The 19,363-nt window shown below is 42.4% G+C and overlaps 2 protein-coding genes across 2 annotated transcripts in view; both read left to right on the plus strand.

Annotated features, from left to right (window-relative positions):
• Positions 1–384: 384 nt before the first annotated feature.
• On the plus strand, positions 385–8,725 carry Cbr-ssl-1 (the record flags this gene model as incomplete). The annotated part of the gene is given in 10 exon segments (XM_045243424.1): positions 385–713; positions 1,059–1,163; positions 1,206–1,477; positions 1,493–1,635; positions 1,919–2,818; positions 3,182–3,772; positions 4,187–5,463; positions 5,818–6,769; positions 7,194–7,277; positions 7,484–8,725. 10 exon segments carry the CDS (start codon positions 385–387, stop codon positions 8,723–8,725), a joined length of 5,895 nt encoding a protein of 1,964 aa, XP_045091536.1.
• A 2,707-nt stretch (positions 8,726–11,432) lies between these two features.
• CBG00498 overlaps positions 11,433–19,363 on the plus strand; it is a gene marked incomplete at both ends in the record, with an annotated part of 9,199 nt that continues 1,268 nt past the window's right edge. Inside the window, 7 exons of the mRNA XM_045243425.1 lie at positions 11,433–11,655; positions 12,951–13,318; positions 14,505–14,773; positions 15,171–15,418; positions 16,341–16,573; positions 17,219–17,947; positions 18,693–18,922. Coding sequence (XP_045091537.1) covers positions 11,433–11,655; positions 12,951–13,318; positions 14,505–14,773; positions 15,171–15,418; positions 16,341–16,573; positions 17,219–17,947; positions 18,693–18,922 — 2,300 coding nt within the window. The remainder of the gene's footprint in view (positions 11,656–12,950; positions 13,319–14,504; positions 14,774–15,170; positions 15,419–16,340; positions 16,574–17,218; positions 17,948–18,692; positions 18,923–19,363) is intronic.

A 19,363-nucleotide genomic window follows, 5' to 3' on the forward strand; every position in this document is an offset into this window, starting at 1 on the left:
TTTTGAATATTTCGAAGTATTGCAATTCGGCTTTAGAGCCATTTTAGACGATTTTTGATGCGTTTTTTGTGTATTTCCGGTGGAAATTAGCCGGGATAAGTGATTTTCAGTGGTTTTTTGGTGATTTTTAAGTTTTTTTTAAAAATTGAAAAACCTCCAATATTAAAGGTGGGGAGACAGGAGATTATACGGCCTTTAAGTGTTTCTAGCTGACCATGATGCAAAATTCGCGATTTTTTTGTTTTTATCCCAAAATTCCCCATTTTTTGAGCCAAAATCCGGCAAAACCCCCCCCCCCCCCCCAATTGTTTTGTTTATGTCTCTCGTTTTTTCTTCATTTTCCCCCTTTTTCCTTATTTTTACCGTATTACAGTACCCAACGATATGCCGGCGCCGCCAACGACGCCGCGCACGCCGAGTACTCGAATATCGCGGCGGACATCGTCACGATCCGTCGCCACCGATGAGCCGTCAACGTCAGCGGCCGCTCCAGAAGAACCGACTTCATCGTCTACAGTAGCTCCAGAAGTAGCCATGGACGTGGATGAGCCAGCTCCACCGCCACCATCAACGTCATCAGAAGACGTGACGACGGCTGTAGAAGAGCCAGAAGTAGCGGAGGAGCCATCGAAGACGACAAATCCGGTAGATCAGAGGATCGCCTATATGTGCGCCCTGCTTCTAGCCGACAACCGAGGCATTCAAGACAAATTGTTAGTGAAAATGGGGCTGTTTTTAGTGGAAAAACTAGCTTTTTTCGAGGCCAAATTCGTCAGAAATCAGTTTAAAATCGATTTAGAGGCGTTTTGAACTAATTAACATGGCAAATTTGGTCTAAAATTAGCTTTTTTGGGGTCGAGATCCATTAGGAATGAGCCTAAATTGATCTGAGCTATTTTTTAGTGGAAAGTTTGAAAAAATAGAATTTTCGGGGTCGAAATCCATAAAAATTACCCGAAATCGATTTAGAGTCATTTTTTAACGAAAAAAGTTCACTTTTTAAGCCAAAATCCGTCGAAAATGAACTAAAATTGATGTAAAACTGACCTTTCTTACAGACTCACATCTTGTGGACCAGCTGTGCCAAGAGAAGAGCCTGTGGTGACCGCTAATACGAGACGGATCAAGCCAGTAGTGGATCATCTACATCAAGTCGAGGAAAAGTGAGTTTGGAGCTGAAAATCGAGGTTTTAGAGAATTTTTAGAGCCAAACTAACCCAGAAATCAGAGAAAAACGCGATTTTAGAGCCAAAAATGAGACATTTAGGCTCAAACACTCAACTTCAGCATCAATTTTTGAGCCAAAATTGCCCAAAATCCATCTCCAAACCCCAAATTTTCCAGATTCCTCGGTCAAGCCATCGAGGAGATTCTGAAGGATCCAAAGTATGCGGTGCTTGCCGATCTAGCGCATCCACCAGAAGCTCCGCCACCGGAGGAGACAGAGGCATCCAACCGTCCCATGCATCCAATAGAGGTGAAGATTGAGGAGCCAGAAGGTACACACGCGCCGAGCACTTCTGTTATGCCATCGGCGAACGGAGCACCCGGGGAAAGCCACGTGGAGAGAGCAGCGAAACGAGTGAGTTTGAGAAGGAAGGAGCGTCAAAAATCATGAGTTCCGCTCTGAAAATCGCTGAAAAATGCTGAAAATAAGGAATTTCGCGTTGAAAATGGCTGAAAATCATGAACTTGGCTCTGAAAATTGTTAAAAACATGGCATTTGTCTGTAGAGGTTAAAAAATCTCGCTCAAAATCAAAAATTTTAGAGTTGGAGAGATAAAAATAATCAAACATCGAAAAATTTAGCTCTGAAAATCACGAATTTCGGTCCTAAGATGGTCGAAAAATCATTAATTTCAGTCTGAAAGTGGTCAAAAAGCACGAAATCAGGAATTTTTGAATCATGAAATTCCAGGAAGCGCACGTGCTTGCTCGAATCGCGGAGCTCCGAAAGACTGGAATGTGGACAAGTGCACGTCTTCCGAAGTGTATGGAGCCCGAACGAAACAAGACACACTGGGACTATCTTCTGGAGGAGGCCAAGTGGATGGCAACGGATTTCCGAACGGAGACCAACACCAAGAAGAAGATGGCACGAATCCTGGCCCACGCCTGTGCTAAACACTACAGAGAGAAGCAGGTCGAAGTGGCGAGAGCCGCTGAACGAGAGCTCAAGGAGAAGAAGCGGATGTGTGCTGGAATTGCGAAGATGGTTAGGGAATTCTGGACTGGAGTGGATAAATTGGTGGATTTCCGAGCCCAGGAAGTGAGAACGGCTCGATTGAGAAAGGCGAAAAACAAGCATTTGATGTTTGTATTGGGACAAGTCGATGGGATCAGTAGCATCGTCCAGGATGGTCTCACATCTTCAAAATCGCCGTCGATAGCGTCGGATGATAAGGATGATAAGGAGTTTGACGCTGGATCGGATTCAGAAGAGGACGATGAGCAGACGATTGAAAAGGCGGAGAAGGGGATGAAGAAGGACGATGTGAAGAAGGAGATTGACGCTCTTCAGGATGAGGCTGGAGAGGATATGGATGATTTTCTGATTAACTTGCCTACGGAGTACCTGGCGAGCTATGGAATCACTGCGGAGGATGTGGAGGAGATGAAGAGGGCCAAGAAGGAGAGAGAGGAAAGAGCCAAGGAAGCTGCCGAAGCTAAAGAAGGAGAAGCTAAGGAAGAAGAGAAGAAGGACGATGAGCCATCGACAAGTCAGAAGAGAGTGAGTTCAGAGTCAGATTTCGTCAGAATTCGGCTCAAAAATAAGCGCTATTTCGAGTCGAAAAATCGTAGAAAAAAACTGATTTTTGCCTGAAAAAGCAATTTAAAATGCCTTTTTGAGTCGGAAATCCCATTTTTTGGACCAATTTCTAAAACCAAAACTCATGGAAAATGTGAAAAATTGAAATTTGGCCATTTTAAATCGAATTTAGTGAAAAAGTGAGCATGGTTTGAGCGAAAATACTGAAAAAAAAATAGCCGAAACTCATCGAAAAATGCGAAACTTGGATCATTTCGAACCGAAACTTGTTTTTAAAAAAAAGCTGAAAATGCTCATTTTTGATCCGAAATGAGACATTTTAGGCCAAAGTTTATTAAAACTGCAAAATTTGGCTCATTTTGACCCGAAATTTGTGAAAAATCGCACTTTTAAGCAAAAATCCTTTTCCAGACCCCCAACGCTGAGCAATCCCAAGACACCTCCGCCGAAGATGGCAATGGTGATGGTCGAGGCGTCCTCAAAAACGTAGACTACACAAAGCTGAACAGCAACGACAGTGATGAAAGACAGCAGGAGCTGGCCAACATTGCAGAGGAGGCGCTGAAATTCCAGCCAAAAGGATACACTCTCGAGACGACGCAAGTCAAAACGCCAGTACCATTCCTGGTCCGTGGAACACTTCGAGAGTACCAAATGGTTGGTCTGGATTGGATGGTGACTCTGTACGAGAAGAATCTCAATGGAATCCTAGCCGATGAGATGGGTCTCGGAAAGACGATTCAGACAATCTCGCTGCTTGCTCATCTGGCATGCTCTGAATCCATATGGGGACCACATCTGATTGTCGTCCCGACGTCGGTGATTCTGAATTGGGAGATGGAATTCAAGAAGTGGTGTCCGGCGCTGAAGATTCTCACGTATTTCGGAACGGCGAAGGAGAGAGCGGAGAAGCGGAAGGGATGGATGAAGCCGAACTGTTTCCATGTCTGTATTACGTCCTACAAGACGGTGACCCAAGATATTCGATCGTTTAAGCAGAGGGTGAGTAGAGGGCTTAATTATCGCCGGAAAATTGCTGCAAAATCGACCTAGAATGAGCCAGAAACGCCCAAAAATCGCTAAAATGGCCAAGATTTTGTTAGAAAGATCATGAAATCATCGAAAAATGGATTTATTACCAGCTTCCGATGGCATTGCTGACCTCGAAAACATTAAAATCAGTCTGTCTGTCTTCAAAATCGACAATTTCGACCCAGAACCGTGTAGCCAACTTTTTATTCATAATAAGCTGGAAAAACAGCGAATAACCAAACATTTCGTTTTTACCGGATTTTCCATTTTAAATTCACCATTTTTGACCCAAAATTGATCAGAAAATTGCGTTTTTACCAGTTTTCTAGTCTTAAAATCACCATTTTCAACCCATAATCCATCAGCAATGACCTATTTTTGCAGGCCTGGCAATATCTGATCCTTGACGAAGCCCAGAACATCAAAAACTGGAAATCACAACGATGGCAAGCGCTGCTCAACGTGCGCGCCCGTCGACGTCTTCTCCTCACCGGAACGCCCCTCCAGAATTCGCTAATGGAGCTGTGGTCACTGATGCACTTCCTAATGCCCACAATCTTCTCATCGCACGACGACTTCAAGGATTGGTTCAGTAATCCCCTCACTGGAATGATGGAAGGAAGCATGGAATTCAATGCTCCACTCATCGGACGTCTTCACAAGGTTCTTCGTCCGTTCATTCTGCGAAGATTGAAGAAGGAGGTGGAGAAGCAGTTGCCCGAGAAAACGGAACACGTCATCAAATGCTCGTTGTCGAAGAGGCAGAGGTACTTGTATGATGATTTCATGAGTCGGCGATCTACTAAGGACAATTTAAAGTCTGGAAATATGATGTCCGTGCTGAATATCGTTATGCAACTGAGAAAGTGCTGCAATCACCCCAATCTTTTTGAGCCCAGACCTGTTTTGGCGCCATTTGTGGTTCCGAAACTTCAAATGGACCTTCCTGCCTTCCTGTTCGATATTGCTCATCAGGATCCTTCCACTCCAGAGGTTCCAGAAATCTTCTACCTCAACAGAGCAGGATATCAAGCGCAGAGCAACCTCTGTCCGTTCAATAGGAAGCCATTAATCGAGGAATTGGAGGGAATGAAGAGAAATGTCGAGAAGCCAATTCCAATTGTTGATGGATTCCGTTTCAACCGTACCACCTTTGTTACTAAGAATCCACATCATCAGGGAGAGGAATCTGAAGACGAGGGTGTTCGTCACTCCAATGGAATCAATGGAAACGCCCCATCAACATCATCAGCACGACCACAAACCAACTCTGTGATTCGCTCAAAGACGGTACTCCATCCAACAACCCTTGCCATCGCCACGGATCGCAGTGGATTCCACTACGATATGGCCAATCAGGGAAGATCGAGACTGGACGAAACCGGACGATTGAGTCCTCCTCTGAAGCGTCAGAAGCTAACTGGAACCCAAATGGATTGGTCTAGCCTAGTGCCTGCGGATGTGTTGGAGAGAATGGAGGAATCTAGACGGGCTCAACTTCAAATCGTGGCTAGAAGATTCGGAGGTCTTCGTGCTCCAATAATCCCATTGGAAGTGGTAGCGTTGATCCGAGAGGAGATCGAATTCCCAAGACTCGCCACGGAGGAGAATGAAAGCGTACAAGAGGAGTTGATGGATTTTGTCGAGTTGTTGGTGCAAAGGTAATCCGTAATTTATAGGCTTACTGTAGTTTTGGGACTGAAAATTGGTTATAAGACGCTAAAACCAGCTGAACAGCCTGAAAAATTAGCTTCTAGACGCTGAAATTTCCCAAGAAACGTTCTGCGGTAGTTTCAGACTGTTTGGATTGTTTTACTGGCAGAAATTCCATCTAAAATCGACTGAAAACTTGAAAATGACTCTCAAAATTATTTTAAGCCTAAAATTGGCTACAAAACACTGAAATTATCTTCCTAGTGGTAATTTTCAGAGTCTAGAAAAACCAATTTGAGGCTTAAACGCTGTTCTAGAATCGTTTTATGAACCAAAATAGCTTTAAAAATCTGAAATTCCAGATTCGGAATGTACGTCGAACCAGTGCTCACCGACGCGTGGCAATGCCGTCCATCGTCTTCCGGTCTCCCATCATACATCCGTAACAACTTCTCGGAAATCGAGTCCTCTTCAAGAACCCTCCTTCTGAAATCCTCATCCTCTCTAGACACCAGGATGGCAATCTCCAGAAGTCTCCAGTTCCCAGAACTCCGTCTGATTGAGTACGACTGTGGAAAGCTTCAAACTCTGGCTCTCCTGCTCCGTCAGCTGTATCTCTACAAGCATCGCTGTTTGATCTTCACTCAAATGTCCAAAATGTTGGATGTGCTTCAAACCTTCTTGTCTCATCATGGATATCAATATTTCCGTTTGGATGGTACCACTGGTGTCGAGCAGAGACAGGCTATGATGGAGAGGTTTAATGCGGATTCCAAGGTGTTCTGCTTCATTCTCTCCACTCGATCCGGAGGTGTCGGTGTTAATTTGACTGGTGCGGACACTGTGATCTTCTATGATTCGGATTGGAATCCTACGATGGATGCACAGGCTCAGGATCGTTGTCATCGTATCGGTCAGACCAGGAATGTATCGATTTATCGATTGATTTCCGAACGAACGATTGAGGAGAACATTCTGAAAAAGGCCACCCAGAAACGACGACTCGGTGAGTTGGCTATCGACGAGGCAGGATTCACACCGGAGTTCTTTAAACAAGCGGATTCCATTCGGGATCTTTTCGATGGAGAGAATGTGGATGTGACGGCGCCTGAAGACGTTCCACTGAACGAGAAGGATATGGAAAAGGTTATGGCGAGATGTGAGGATGAGGCAGATGTGAATGCTGCTAAGAATGCTGCCGCTGAGGCTACGGTGGACACTGCTGAATTTGATGAGCGGACGATGCCGGGAGCTGCGGGAGCGACGTTGGCTGAAGAGGAGGCTGATGAGAAGTATATGGAGTTGATTAAGAGCGTGAGTTTTCGTTATTCTACCTGAAATTGCATACTGATAGTCTGAAATGGCTTGGAACAGCCAATTTTGTCGATTTTGAGCTGAAAATTCGCCTAAAATCGGTCCTAAAACCACAGAAAACTAGTCAGAACCATTTTCCGTCGTTTTGGAGGACCTTGGGGCTGAAACAGGCTCAAAGATCCCCAAAATCTGAACTTCGACCATTTTCAGACGTTTTTTGTAGCACATTTGCTGAAAATCTGTCTGAAAATTCCCATAAATTGGTCTGAAAGTTGATTTTCGATGATTTCAAGCTGAAAATATGTTTGAAATAGGTCTGAAAATGCTCAAAAATCGGTTTCAAGTCGATATCATATCAACAATGTTTGAGCTGTAAACTATATGATGAATTTGACACCAAAATAAACTTCTCCATGTTTTTCAGCTTCGCCCCATCGAAAGATACGCTGTCAACCTTCTGGAGACTGCCTACAAGCCAGAATTCGAGGAGGAGTGCAAAGAGGCTGAGGTTTGTGCTTAAAATGACTCAAAAGTATTCTAGAGACCATGAGATTGCTCAGTTGCAGCTCCAGAAATATCAAAATGGCCAATTTTAGAATTTAAAACCTCAAAAATAGAAATTTTCAGAGTTTTGAGCTAAAAATGGCTGCTTCTAGTCATTAAAAAAAGAAAAAACTGAACACCTCTAGAATCCCAAAAATCCCAAAATTCCAGGCCCAAATCCATCAAAAACGCGAGGAATGGGACAAGAATCTGAATGATCTGAACACCGCCTCCGAGCAAGCCGACGAAATGGCCGATGACGTCGATTTCTATCCGAATGCCGCCACGGAAGAGGTTAGAAAGAAGAAGGCAACGGCAGCAGCAGCTAAAAAAGCCCAAAAATTCGTTGTCCGTGCTCGTTCGCCATCGAAACGAAAGTCCCTAGCCCCCTCATTCGATCCCTATATCTCTTACGCATCGCACGCTCTAGGTTCTCCACCAGATTCGCCAGTTAAGAAGAATGTTGTTATCAGTAGTAGTAGTAGGCGTAGTAGCAGTACGGTAGGTGGTACGGTAGGTGGAAGAGGACGTCCAAGGAAGTTTGTCAAGAAGGGTGAGCAATCGGAGCCAGAGGAGGATTCTGATGAAGACTACGAGGAAGTCAAACCGAGACCGGTGAAACGGAAGAGAACGGAGCCAATCCGAGAGGAGCCCAAGAAGGAGGCGGAGCCTAAGAAGCGACTCGCTCTCCCGGAGCAAGGGCCACTGACACTTCCAGCGGCTCCAGCGCCATCCCCAGCTCCTAAGCCGCCATCAAAACCAGCCCATATAGCTACACCTAGACCAGTAGCAGCTCCAGGACCTCGAATCTATCAACCACCAGCTAATCTGATGCCTGTTAGAGTTATTCGGGCTTCTGGACCCCCTGGAGCGGGACCCTCTGCACCATCCCGCCTTCCTATACCCCAAGGAACAGCTGCTTTCCGACGACCCATGACTACAGGAATCAGACCTGCGATTGGAGCTGGAATCGGCCCTGGAAGACTCCCCCTTCGTCCACAGACCAGAATCCCTGGAATTCAGCCACCCAGGCAGTTTGTGGTTCCAACCGGACCAGCTGGAGCTGTCACCTCAAATATTCAACGAATTCGAATGGTTCCTGTGGCATCTGGAGCCCCTGGAGCCCCCCGAGCCGCCACTGGAGCTCCGAGAGCCGCTTCTGGCCCTCCTAACAAGATGATGTTCCCGGTTCGAGTGGTCCAACGACCAGCCACCACTGCAATGACGTCTCCAAGAATCGCAGTACCTCTAGAACGCCCCGGATTTGGAATATATGAGAAGCCACGGTTCTCGCTGGGATCGCGGAGAGCACGAGGAGCGTCCGAAGCGTTCTCTCCTGGAGCATCGACGTCGTCTCTATCGCCGCGGCCTCCTCAACCGCAACCACCACCACCGGCACCGCCAGGCGCCTAGATTCTAGGGTTTAGGGACCCCATTTACTACCACATTTTTTGCCTATAAGTTGTCAAGAATGCGCGTTTTTTTTAATTTTAACTTTTTTCAATTATGTAGGAGGGAATAGGAGGAGGATCTGGAAATTTTTTGAGCTGAAAAAAACTGAAAATGAGTAATTTTGATTCATTTTCCGGCAGTCAAAATGACCGAATTTTGACTTTAAATGGCTGAAAATGACCTAATCCTGGCTTAAATAGCTGAAAATGGTCAATTGCGGCCTAGAAAAATTGAAAAAAATTAGGCCACCAGTCAAAAAGAGCCCATATGAGCCAAAAATGACTTAAAGTGACCGTATTTTTGACTTAAAATGGCTTTAATTTTGACTGAAGATGACTGAATTTTAGCTTAGAATGGCAGCAATTTTGGCTGTGATTAGCTGTATTTTTGGCTTAAAATAGCTGAAACCGGTAAATTATGGCCTGGAAAAAGTTAGGCCAGCACTCTAAATAAGCCTATTTGAGCGAAAAATATGGCTCGAAATTGCTGTATTTCTGGCTGAAAATAGATCAAAAATTGCTAAAAGCGATCGGCTCGAAATGATCGAAAAATGGCCATTTTAGGACTAAAAATTGGTAAAAACCACCGAATTTTGGCATAAAATAGCTGAAAATGTCTCAAAATTCTGCTCCTCCTCCTAAGCCCCGCCTACACACACACACACACACACACAAAAACCAGGTCTCTTTTATTCTCTTGTTCTACACACATCCCGGCTGCTCCGCCCCCATTTTTCTTCGGTTTTACACACAAACATGTCCCTTTAAGAACCACCCACTTTCTTTCCCTAATTTTTAATTTTTTTCGAATTTTGCCGAATTTTTCAAATTTTCTCTCTCTCTCCTGAATATATAAACATGGTGTCTTCTTTTTTTTTTGATAATTCCATATTCATCGCCGCTGATAACCTGATAATGGTGATTTATCGATGTTTTTTGCTCTCTGAAATTTTCTTATTTTTTCTGAAATTTCGCTGATTGGCTCTATGATTGATTTTTCTCGGATTTTTCTCGCGTTTCTCGTTGTTTCCGGTCCGTTTCCGTCGCATTTTTCAGATTTTTCAGCATATTTTCCGGTCTCATTGGGGGTTCTCTATAGGTGTTTTTCCACCCACTTTTCGCATTTTTCTCACTTTCTTTTTCCTGGATTTTCGATCCTCAAAAATCATTTCTCGCCATTTTTCGGCAATTTTTCCTTCTCCTTTTTTTCTGTTATTGATAATTTTTAAAGTGCGAAAAAATGCGAAAAAGTGGCGAGAAATGTATTGAGAATCCTGAAAAAAAACTACTGTAATTATGAGAGCTAAAAAAGTCTGAAAAATGCGAAAAAATGGTGGAAAAACGAGGGGAATGATGAGATTTTTCGTCGTGGTGGAAAAAGAGTCGTAGAGTTTCAGATGGAAATTCTGGAAGAAAAGGAGAAGTTTTGGAAGGAAAAAAATTGCCGAAAAATCGCTGTTTTTGATGGTTGAACGACGCGATTTTTAATGGAATTTTCAGAAGAAGAGAGAGAGAGAGAGAGAGATACGGTGGTTTTGGAGCTGAGCAATGGAGAAATCTGAAATTTTGACTGAAAAATAGGGATTTTAAGACTCAAAAATTCCCATTTTCAGTTAAGATTCCTGGGGGGTAAAATGGCTGAAAATTCACCTTTTTGACCAGAAAAAATTTTGGCTGAAAATGGGGTTTAACGTCTTAAAAACCATCTTAAAAGTGTCGAAAAATGCCCAATTTCATAGAATCTAAGGCTAAAAAAGGTATCTCGAAATATCTCATTTTTACGATTTTTTGGACTTTTAGATGTCTTAATTTTTTGACTGAAAACAAGGATTTTGAGCCTAGAAAATTCGAAAAAAAACAGCTGAAATTTCCGTTTTTGACTGAAATTTCGGGCTAAAAATGTAGCATTTTCAGACTAGAGCGTCTCAAAATATCGATTTTGAAGGGTTTTCGGTTTCTTGGTGCACAATTTCGACTGAAAATTGAGATTTTAAGTCGAAAAATGCCCAAATTATACGGTTTTTGAAGTCGAAATGATCTCAAAATGCGATGATTTTTCATGAGTTTTAGTGCTCTAAATGCTCAATTCTTGACCCGAAAAACCGGATTTTTGGGGGTTCCACATGTTCAATTTTGGCTGAAAATTGGGATTTTCAATCTGAAAACTAGGGATTTAATGTCAAAAATACGTCCAAACTCCCAAATTTGTCTGAAAATCGAACAAAAATGTGTGAAAGTGACCGAAAACTAGCAAAAAAAAAGCAAAAATTGACTGAAAACGTCTGAAAATGTTGGAATTGAGGAAAATGTGAAAATTTTAAGCTAGTAAATTAGGGTTTTATAGACAAAAATGGAGAAATGAATGTGCTGGAATTTCAGTCAAAGAAAAGCATCTAGAACGCCGCTGAAAATCAATAAAATCGCGAGTTACAGTAGTATCTTTTAGGTTGAAAATTGACTTTTAGGCACCCTATGATGCTCAGACTGCAAAAAATACGTCAAAAATACGTCCAAACTCCCCCAAATCTGACTGAAAAACGCCCAAATCTGACTGAAAAAGTCTGAAAATGACTAGAAATGAGTCAAAATGGTCCCCCCAAACTACTTAAACTAGCTTAAACGCGTCTCTCCTATTTCAGTGGAAATTCGCAGACGATGCGGCAGAGGAGATGCCAATTTGGATGCCCCTATCACCGCCGGATTCCGACGGTGACATGTGTGATTTGCGGATGGAAGAGGACTGTTTCGACTTCGTCTATGAGATTGAGCAGATGAGTGAAGCACGTCTTCCTCACGTCATTCACGAGTTGAGACGACCATCCGCCGAGAAACAGCAACAGCAGAATAATAATGGGAATGATCACAAGAATCTGAGCAATCAGTTGAGCAATGGTGAGGAGCACTTTGAGCTGAAAAATGGCATTTAATAAAATTGCTGAAAATCCAACCAAAATAGAGAGATTTTGAGCTGAAAGCGGTTTTAAAATAGCTGAAAATATAGAAAAATTGGTTAAAAATGGCTGAAAATAGCTGAAAAATAGAGAGATTTGAGCTGAAAATTGCTTAGAAGTAGCTGAAACTATAGAAAAATTGGACAAAAATGGCTGAAAATGTGAAATAAGAGCTAAAAACTGGTTGAAAATTGCTGAAAATAACTGAAAAATAGACTAGAAATGGCTGAAAATCCATCAAAATTAGCGATTTTTGAGCTAGAAATTTCTAAAAAATCTGCAATTTTGAGCTGAAAACTGAAAATATAAAAGCTGAGCAATCGGGCTAGAAATGGGTGGAATCTAGCGGAAAGAGTTGACGAATTTTGACTGAAAATCCAACAAAGTACAGAGAGATTTTGAGCTGAGAACGGCTTGAAAATAGCTGAAAATAGCTGAAAAAAATAGAGAGATTTTGAGCGTTTTGAGCACTTTTTGAGCTTGAAAAATAGCTGGAAAAATAGCCAAAATGGTCAAATTTTGGCTCAAAATAACCGATTTTTGAGCTTGAAAAAGCTGAAAAACCACCGAAAATGATCGAATTTTAGTTGAAAATGACTGAAAAGCGGGGCTTTTCAGCTATAATACTGAAAATGGACGCTTTCGGTTCAAAGTTGTTAGAAAAATTGATTGTCGAATTTCGGCTGAAAATGAATGAGAATTAGCGATTTTCGAGCTTGGAATAGCTAGAAAAATTGCCAAAATAATTGAGTTTTGAGCTGAAAACGGCTTGAAAATAGCTGAAAAAAATAGACTAGAAATGGCTGGAAAAATAGCCAAAATGGTCAAATTTTGGCTCGAAATAACCGATTTTTGAGCTTGAAATTACTGGAAAAATAGCCAAAATAATCGAAAAAACGGCTTGAAAATGACTGAAACTGGTTTTTTTCTGGCCAAAAAAAATGCAATAAAATGCGTTTTCAGCCATTTTTGAACCAAAAGATCGATCTGAAAACCAGCGGAAAAAGAAATCTGATGACTCATACAAACTATGTGTTTGATGAGCAATCTAGGCCACGCCCCCTTGTTTCCAGAAGGTTTTTCGAATTTTCGATTTTGAGAGTATTTTTCGCGATTTGGCTTTAAAAAATCAGGGGGAAAAATGCTCCAAAAATGATCAAAATGTGATTTCTCTAGCTGAGAGAAATGCTCTAAAATCCTCGAAAATTGAATTTTAAAAAAAAAGAATTTTTGCAGATATTCAAAAAGACAAGGATTCGGTGTATGACGCCGTCGCCAAGATGATCTCCATCCCATCAACTGATAAGCTGATGGCCGCCTCGCCAGCCTACACGGATAACTCGTTCTCAATGGACGACACGAGCCAAGAGCCGAAAGTTCTCGATGGAAGCTCCGCCCACTTGGATCAGGGCACTTCGTCGTCGGGTCCGGTGATTCCACAACAGTTGCACCATCAACACCATCACCATCATCATCATCAACAAGCACAACAGCATCAAATGCCACAACCGCCGAAGCCAAAGAAGTCAAGAACTGATAAACGAGCGGTAAGCGAGAGAAAAGAAAAAAAAAAGAGAAAAAGGCTGAAAATGATGATCCAGGAGGCATTTTTAATGGTTTTTAAGCTGAAAATAGCTGAAATTTTGTCTGGAAACTGCGATTTCCGGGTATTTTCAATGATTTTGAGCTAGAAAATGGTTGAAAATGATGATCCAGCAGCGATTTTGAATCGTTTTAAAGTTAAAAATCGCTGGAAATTGGTCCAGAGAAACGGCTGAAACAATCGATTTTTGATTATTTTTAGCCATTTTAAACGGTTTGAAGCGCTGAAAATAGCTGAAATGTGATCTAGAAACCATATCTAAAATGACCGTGGGGAGACGGTCTAAGACGATTTTCAGCGCGATTTTAAACAGTTTGGAGCTGAAAATGCTGAAAAATGCTACAAAACAGTGGTTTTTATCACATTCTGAAAATCACCATAAATAATGCAGAACCCGATTTTCAGCCACTTTGAATGGTTTTAGGCTTAAAATAGCTGAAAATCATGGAAAACTAGCTGAAAGTCGGTCTAGAAACGACTGAAAATGGCCCAGGACGATGCCTAGCCATTTTTAGCTAAAAAAAGCTGAAATTTGGTATCTGAAAGACTCGGAAATCCGATTAAAATCAGTCTGAAAACACACCTAAAATTTAGTCAGAATCATTTTCCATCATTTTCTGTGAAATTCTACTTGAACAATGGCACTGAAATGACTTGAAATAGCTCTTAGGAAGTCGATTTTCGATTTTCAGCCATTTTAAACGGTTTGAAGCTGAAAATAGCTGAAATTTGATCTAGAAACCATATCTAAAATGACCGTAGGAGACGGTCTACGACGATTTTCAGCGATTTTAAACAGTTTGAAGCTGAAAGTGCTGAAAAATGCTATATAAGAACGACACAAAACAGTGGTTTTTATTATCACATTTTCGAGCTCAAAATATTCAAAACTAGAGCTGAAATTTGGTTTTAAGACGACTCGAATTATGACTAAAAATTTTAGCCACTTTGAATGGTTTTAGGCTTGAAAAACTAGCTAAAAGTTGGTCTAGAAACGACTGAAAATGACCCAGGACGATATCTAGCCATTTTTAGCTAAAAAAAAACTGAAATTTGGTCCAGAAATGACTGAAAATGACCATTACTGATATGAGATGATGTCTTTCAGCTTTTTCTTTTTGAACGATTTTGAGCTGAAAGTAGCTGAATTGAGCTCCAGAATCTAGCGAACTTCCTCAATTATTCAGAACCAAAACCGCACCGTGGAGAATCGTGAGGTGAAACGAGCGACGACGCCGCCAGCCGCATGGCGAGAAGACGCCGAATACGACGGTCCCGAGTGGAACATCGTCGAGGACTACGCACTGCTCCAATCGGTTCAAGCCGAGTTCGCGAATGCTCACAAAATTGAGAGGCAACCGGAGATGGAGGGATTGCTCATGAATTGGGAGCTGGTGGCGAGCGCTGTGAACAAGCACACACGATTCTATCGATCCGCCAGGCAGTGTAGTATTCGGTAAGCTGATTAATTAGCTTTAAACGTCTGAAAATGGTCTGAAATCCGTTGAAATGGGGACTGACAATCATCTAATTTAGATTCTAAAACCATCAAAATTGCTCAGAATCACTGAAAACTAGCCCTGAAATTGGCTGAAAATAACTTAAAATCCCTTAAAATTGGACCATCTAGAACCCCCCCCCCCTTTAAACATGCTAGAAAACAGCAGAAAAGTCTGAAAATTGGCTGAAAATGGTCAGGGATCTCTAGGGAAACGTCTTTCTGAGCATTGACTTGAAATGAGTTAAAATCACACCCAAAAACGGCTTTCAGTCACTTTTTTTTAGATGTTTTGAGTCCCAAAAACTGATTTCCAGCCATTTCCAGCCAGATTGCTCATCTTTAATTCTCCCAGATACCAAATGTTCGTACGTCCAAAAGAGATGGGACAACTCGTCGCCTCGGATCCGATCACGAAAAAAGTGATGAAAGTGGACTTGTCGACGCTGGAGCTGTCGCACCTTCGACGCGGACGAATGTCCACATTCAGCCAGTATGCACACGATTACGGTAGTATGACTGATAAGAAGTGGTCGAATCGATGCAAGGTGGTCAAGCAGACGGCCGCGAAACGACAAGTTCAATTTTGGAGAGGACCCAGAGGTAGGGAGGAGGAATTGCTGGAAACGACCTAGAGTTGTCTAGAAATGTCCAGAATCATCATGTGAATCGACAAAAAACCAACCTAATCTAGCTTAAAATAGGCCTTTTCTAGCTTAAAATTGGCCTAATCTAGCTTGAAATAGGCTTTTTCTAGCTTAAAATTGGCCTAATCTAGCTTAAAATTGGCCTTTTCTAGCTTAAAACTGGCCTAATCTAGCTTAAAATTGGCCTTTTCTAGCTTAAAATTGGCCTAATCTAGCTTAAAATTGGCCGAATCTAGCTTAAAATTGACCGAATCTAGCTTAAAATTGACCGAATCTAGCTCAAAATAGGACCCCGCCAAATTAGGCTAGAAAAAAGCTCTAGAAAAACGCCTAAAACAGCCTCGAAATGATGCTGGAAATAATCTGAAAATCTGTAAAAAAGGACTATAAATCTCAGCTGAAAATGGACCTAAAAACAACCAAACTAGGTTTAGAATTGGCTTAAAAATCGTCCAAAAGTGATCAAAATGGCTTAATCCAGCTGAAATTACCCAATCTGACCACTGAAAATCGATAAAAATTCAAATCTCCGCGCGTTTTGTCTCCGCAGAGGGCCTAGAATACCCCCCTCCCCCCAGATACACAGTCCTTCAATTTTCCGATGATAGGAATTTTTGAATGGGGAGATCTACAAAGATTTCTGCATAAAATGGCTCGGTCTAGGCTTAAAACTAGGCTTAAAACTAGGCTTAAAATCGCCTAATCTAGCCAAAAATCGTGCTAACCTAACCGAAATTCGGCTTAATCCAGTTTAAAATTGATCGGGAAACGCTTTTCAGGCGATTTTTAGGCCCTTTTTAGGCGGTTTTTTGGTCTTCTAAAGGCCGAATCTAGCTTTGAAAATTGCCTCATTCTAAACCAAATTTAGTGATTTTTAGGTCTGAAACCCTCCGAATCTCTCTCTCTACTATTTACAGATATTATGTCTCGAAACCTTCAATCTCTGGAGACTGGAATCCCGCCGGCTCACATTCCGAAACTCCAAGAGTTCGATGTTCGTCCTGGTGTTCATTTGAACGCTGAGGAGGTGATTACGATGAGTCCAGAGGCGATTGCCGCCTATGAGCAGAGCAAGAAGCGCTTGATGATGGCGAATCGGCAACCGAGACCGGTGAGTTTTTGGCAACTTGAAATTGGCTGAAAATTGACGGAAAATAGTTGGAAAATGGACCAAAAACGACGCAAAAAACACGCTGAAAGTTGCCCAAAACTGGCTGAAATTAGCTGAAAATTGACCAGAAACGACTCAAAATAGTTGAAATTTAGCTGAAAAGGGCCTAAAAAGATCCCAAAACTTTTGCCGAAATTATGCTGAAAATGACTAAAAATAGAAGAAAAATGAGTCAAAATGAAACAAAAATCGCTGAAAATAGTTTAAATTTGGCTGAAAATGGGTCAGAAATGACTGAAAATGATTTCAAGTCGAATTAAACGAATTCCGGAGCATTCTGAGCCAACAATTGACTGAAAATAGCTGAAAATAAACCGAAAAATTAAGCGCCGTTTACAGCTGATTTTGAGCCAATTTAGACGATTTCCGGATCATTTTTTCGGAAAATTGACTGAAAATCGACTGAAAAATCACTTAAAATAGTAGAATTTTGGCTGAAATAGACGAAAAACGCTTTTTGATGATTTTTAGACCATTTTTAGCTATTTTAAGACGAGTTTTAGGCCAATGAGAGCCAAGTTGGAACAATTTAGACGGTTTTCGCCAAAAATCTAGCCATCCCAAACAAATCCCCATCATTTTCAGCCACCCCGTCAAGACTATCGCTTCCAATCGCTCGTCATCCGTCCCTATACCGTACCAATCGCCACAGATCTCGAACCAACACCACCGCGTCGAGAAATGGTCATCGCCGTGCCCCCGCTGGTCCCGGCCGCCCCCATTGCTCAGCCTCCACCAGCTCAGTCGATTCACGCGGCGCCACAGAACTCTCAACAACAGCAGAATGCTCATCAGAATGCTCATCAGAATCCCCAAGGACAGGGCGTTCAGAATCAGAATCCTCAACCTCTTCCACCGATCCATCATCTGCAAGGATCGTCAGGAGGTCTTGGTGGACAACTTCCACCCATTGGACACCTTCACATGCGACAGATGCATCAGGAAGCGGGTCAGCAGGGACAGCTAGTTCACTCTGGCTCCGCCCATCACATCGCTGGCCCCGCCCATCATGCTGGAGGCGGGACGATTCAACGAAGAACAGTTTCGGGCACGAATATGGCTTATATGAATGGCGCAGCAAATGGAGGAAATGGACCACAAGGACAGAGCTACGTTGTCATGGGATCAGGGCAAGCAGGAGAAGCCACGCCCACCCAGCAAGGAGGAGCCCAACAACAGCAACCCCAGCATCCTCAAATCCAACAGCAGCAGCAGCAGCAACAACAGAGAGTACAGTATGTTCCACAGGGTGGCGGACGAGGTGCCTATCCGACGAACACGCTGGTCATGCAACGAGGTGGACGGGTGGTTAGGGTGAGTTTTTCATTTTTTTTTTTCGACTTGAAATTTGGGCTTAAAATGGCTGAAATGACTATAATTGACTGAAAATGGCTCAAAACGATGCTGGAGAATAGAATTCCAGATTATTTTCAGCCATTTTTTAGTCGTTTAGGTTGAAAATTTGCTTTGAAATGAGCTTTCTAGATCTAAATAGCTTGCACCAAAAAAATCGTCTAAACCCATCCGAGACGTTTTAAATTGATTCTAGATGACTTTTTGGCAGATTTTTGAGCTTAAACTCGTCTGAAAATGGCTAAAACGATACTTGGAAAATTCTGACAATTTCAAGCCATTTTCACAGATTTTATGCTGAAAATTAACCTTAAAATCGTCGAATAAGCCATCCTAGGGCTTTTGGACGTGATTTTGAGCTAAAAATGAGCTGAAATCCGCCCATAACAACTGAAAATGGCTCAAAACGATCCTAGAGGTCTTCTGGTGGTCTTAAGCCATTTTCACAGATTTTTTGCTGGAAATTCGTCTCAAAATGCGGCGCTAGAAATGCTTAAAAATGGTCAAAGTCCATCCTAGGTGTACTGGACGGATTTTCGCGGTTTTTCAACAGATTTTTAGCTTGAAACTAGGCTGAAAATAAGTGGAAGACTGATAAGAATTGAATGGGCCAAAAAGTGGTTTTTTTGAGCTTGAAATGACTGGAAAATGCTGAAAATTAGCTTTAAAAATGAGCCATTCCCCCCTTCTAGACTATAATTTCCAGCCAACGGGACCAATGCAAGCAGCCGCTGGTGGCGGCGGGCGTATGTTCATCGACAATCGCCATCATCAATACCCCCAGAACGTGGTGCCTGTTCGTGTGATGCCCGCGGGACAACAACCACAACGAATGATATCCGGACAGAGGAGACCGCCGGCACCAGGAACCGTCGCCGCAATGGTACTACCGCATCGAGCCGGAAATGGTGGCGTTGGACAGATTCGAACCATGCAGTAAGTATCCCGAATTTGATGGAAATTGACCCGAAATGGCTGGAAATTAGCTTGAAAACCTGAAAAATCGCTTGGAAATTTGGTTTTCTAGGCCACCAGTTTTGGCCTCCGAAACTGCGAAAAAAAAAATCACTTAAAATTGACCATTTCTTGCCTCTTTTCGCTCTCGACGGCTTAGAAAATTTGGTTGAGATTTTCTAGGACACCAGAACCATCCTGAAAAATGCTCCAGTTTTTCAGTGGCCTAGAAACTCCTTGAGATTGCATTTCCAAGGCCATTATGAACCTAACCCTGCTCCTGGTGTGCTTCTTAGGCCGTTTTAGCGTGGTGGAGGCCTAACTTTTGCAAGTTTGGAGGTTTTCTAGGCCATCACGCTAAAATGGCCTAGAAAACCTACCAGGAGCATTTTGAGGTCATTCGTAAATCATTTTAGCGTGGTG

This window comes from Caenorhabditis briggsae, assembly GCF_000004555.2.
Source record: "Caenorhabditis briggsae complete genome, chrIII, whole genome shotgun sequence".
Classification (NCBI taxonomy): domain Eukaryota; kingdom Metazoa; phylum Nematoda; class Chromadorea; order Rhabditida; family Rhabditidae; genus Caenorhabditis; species Caenorhabditis briggsae.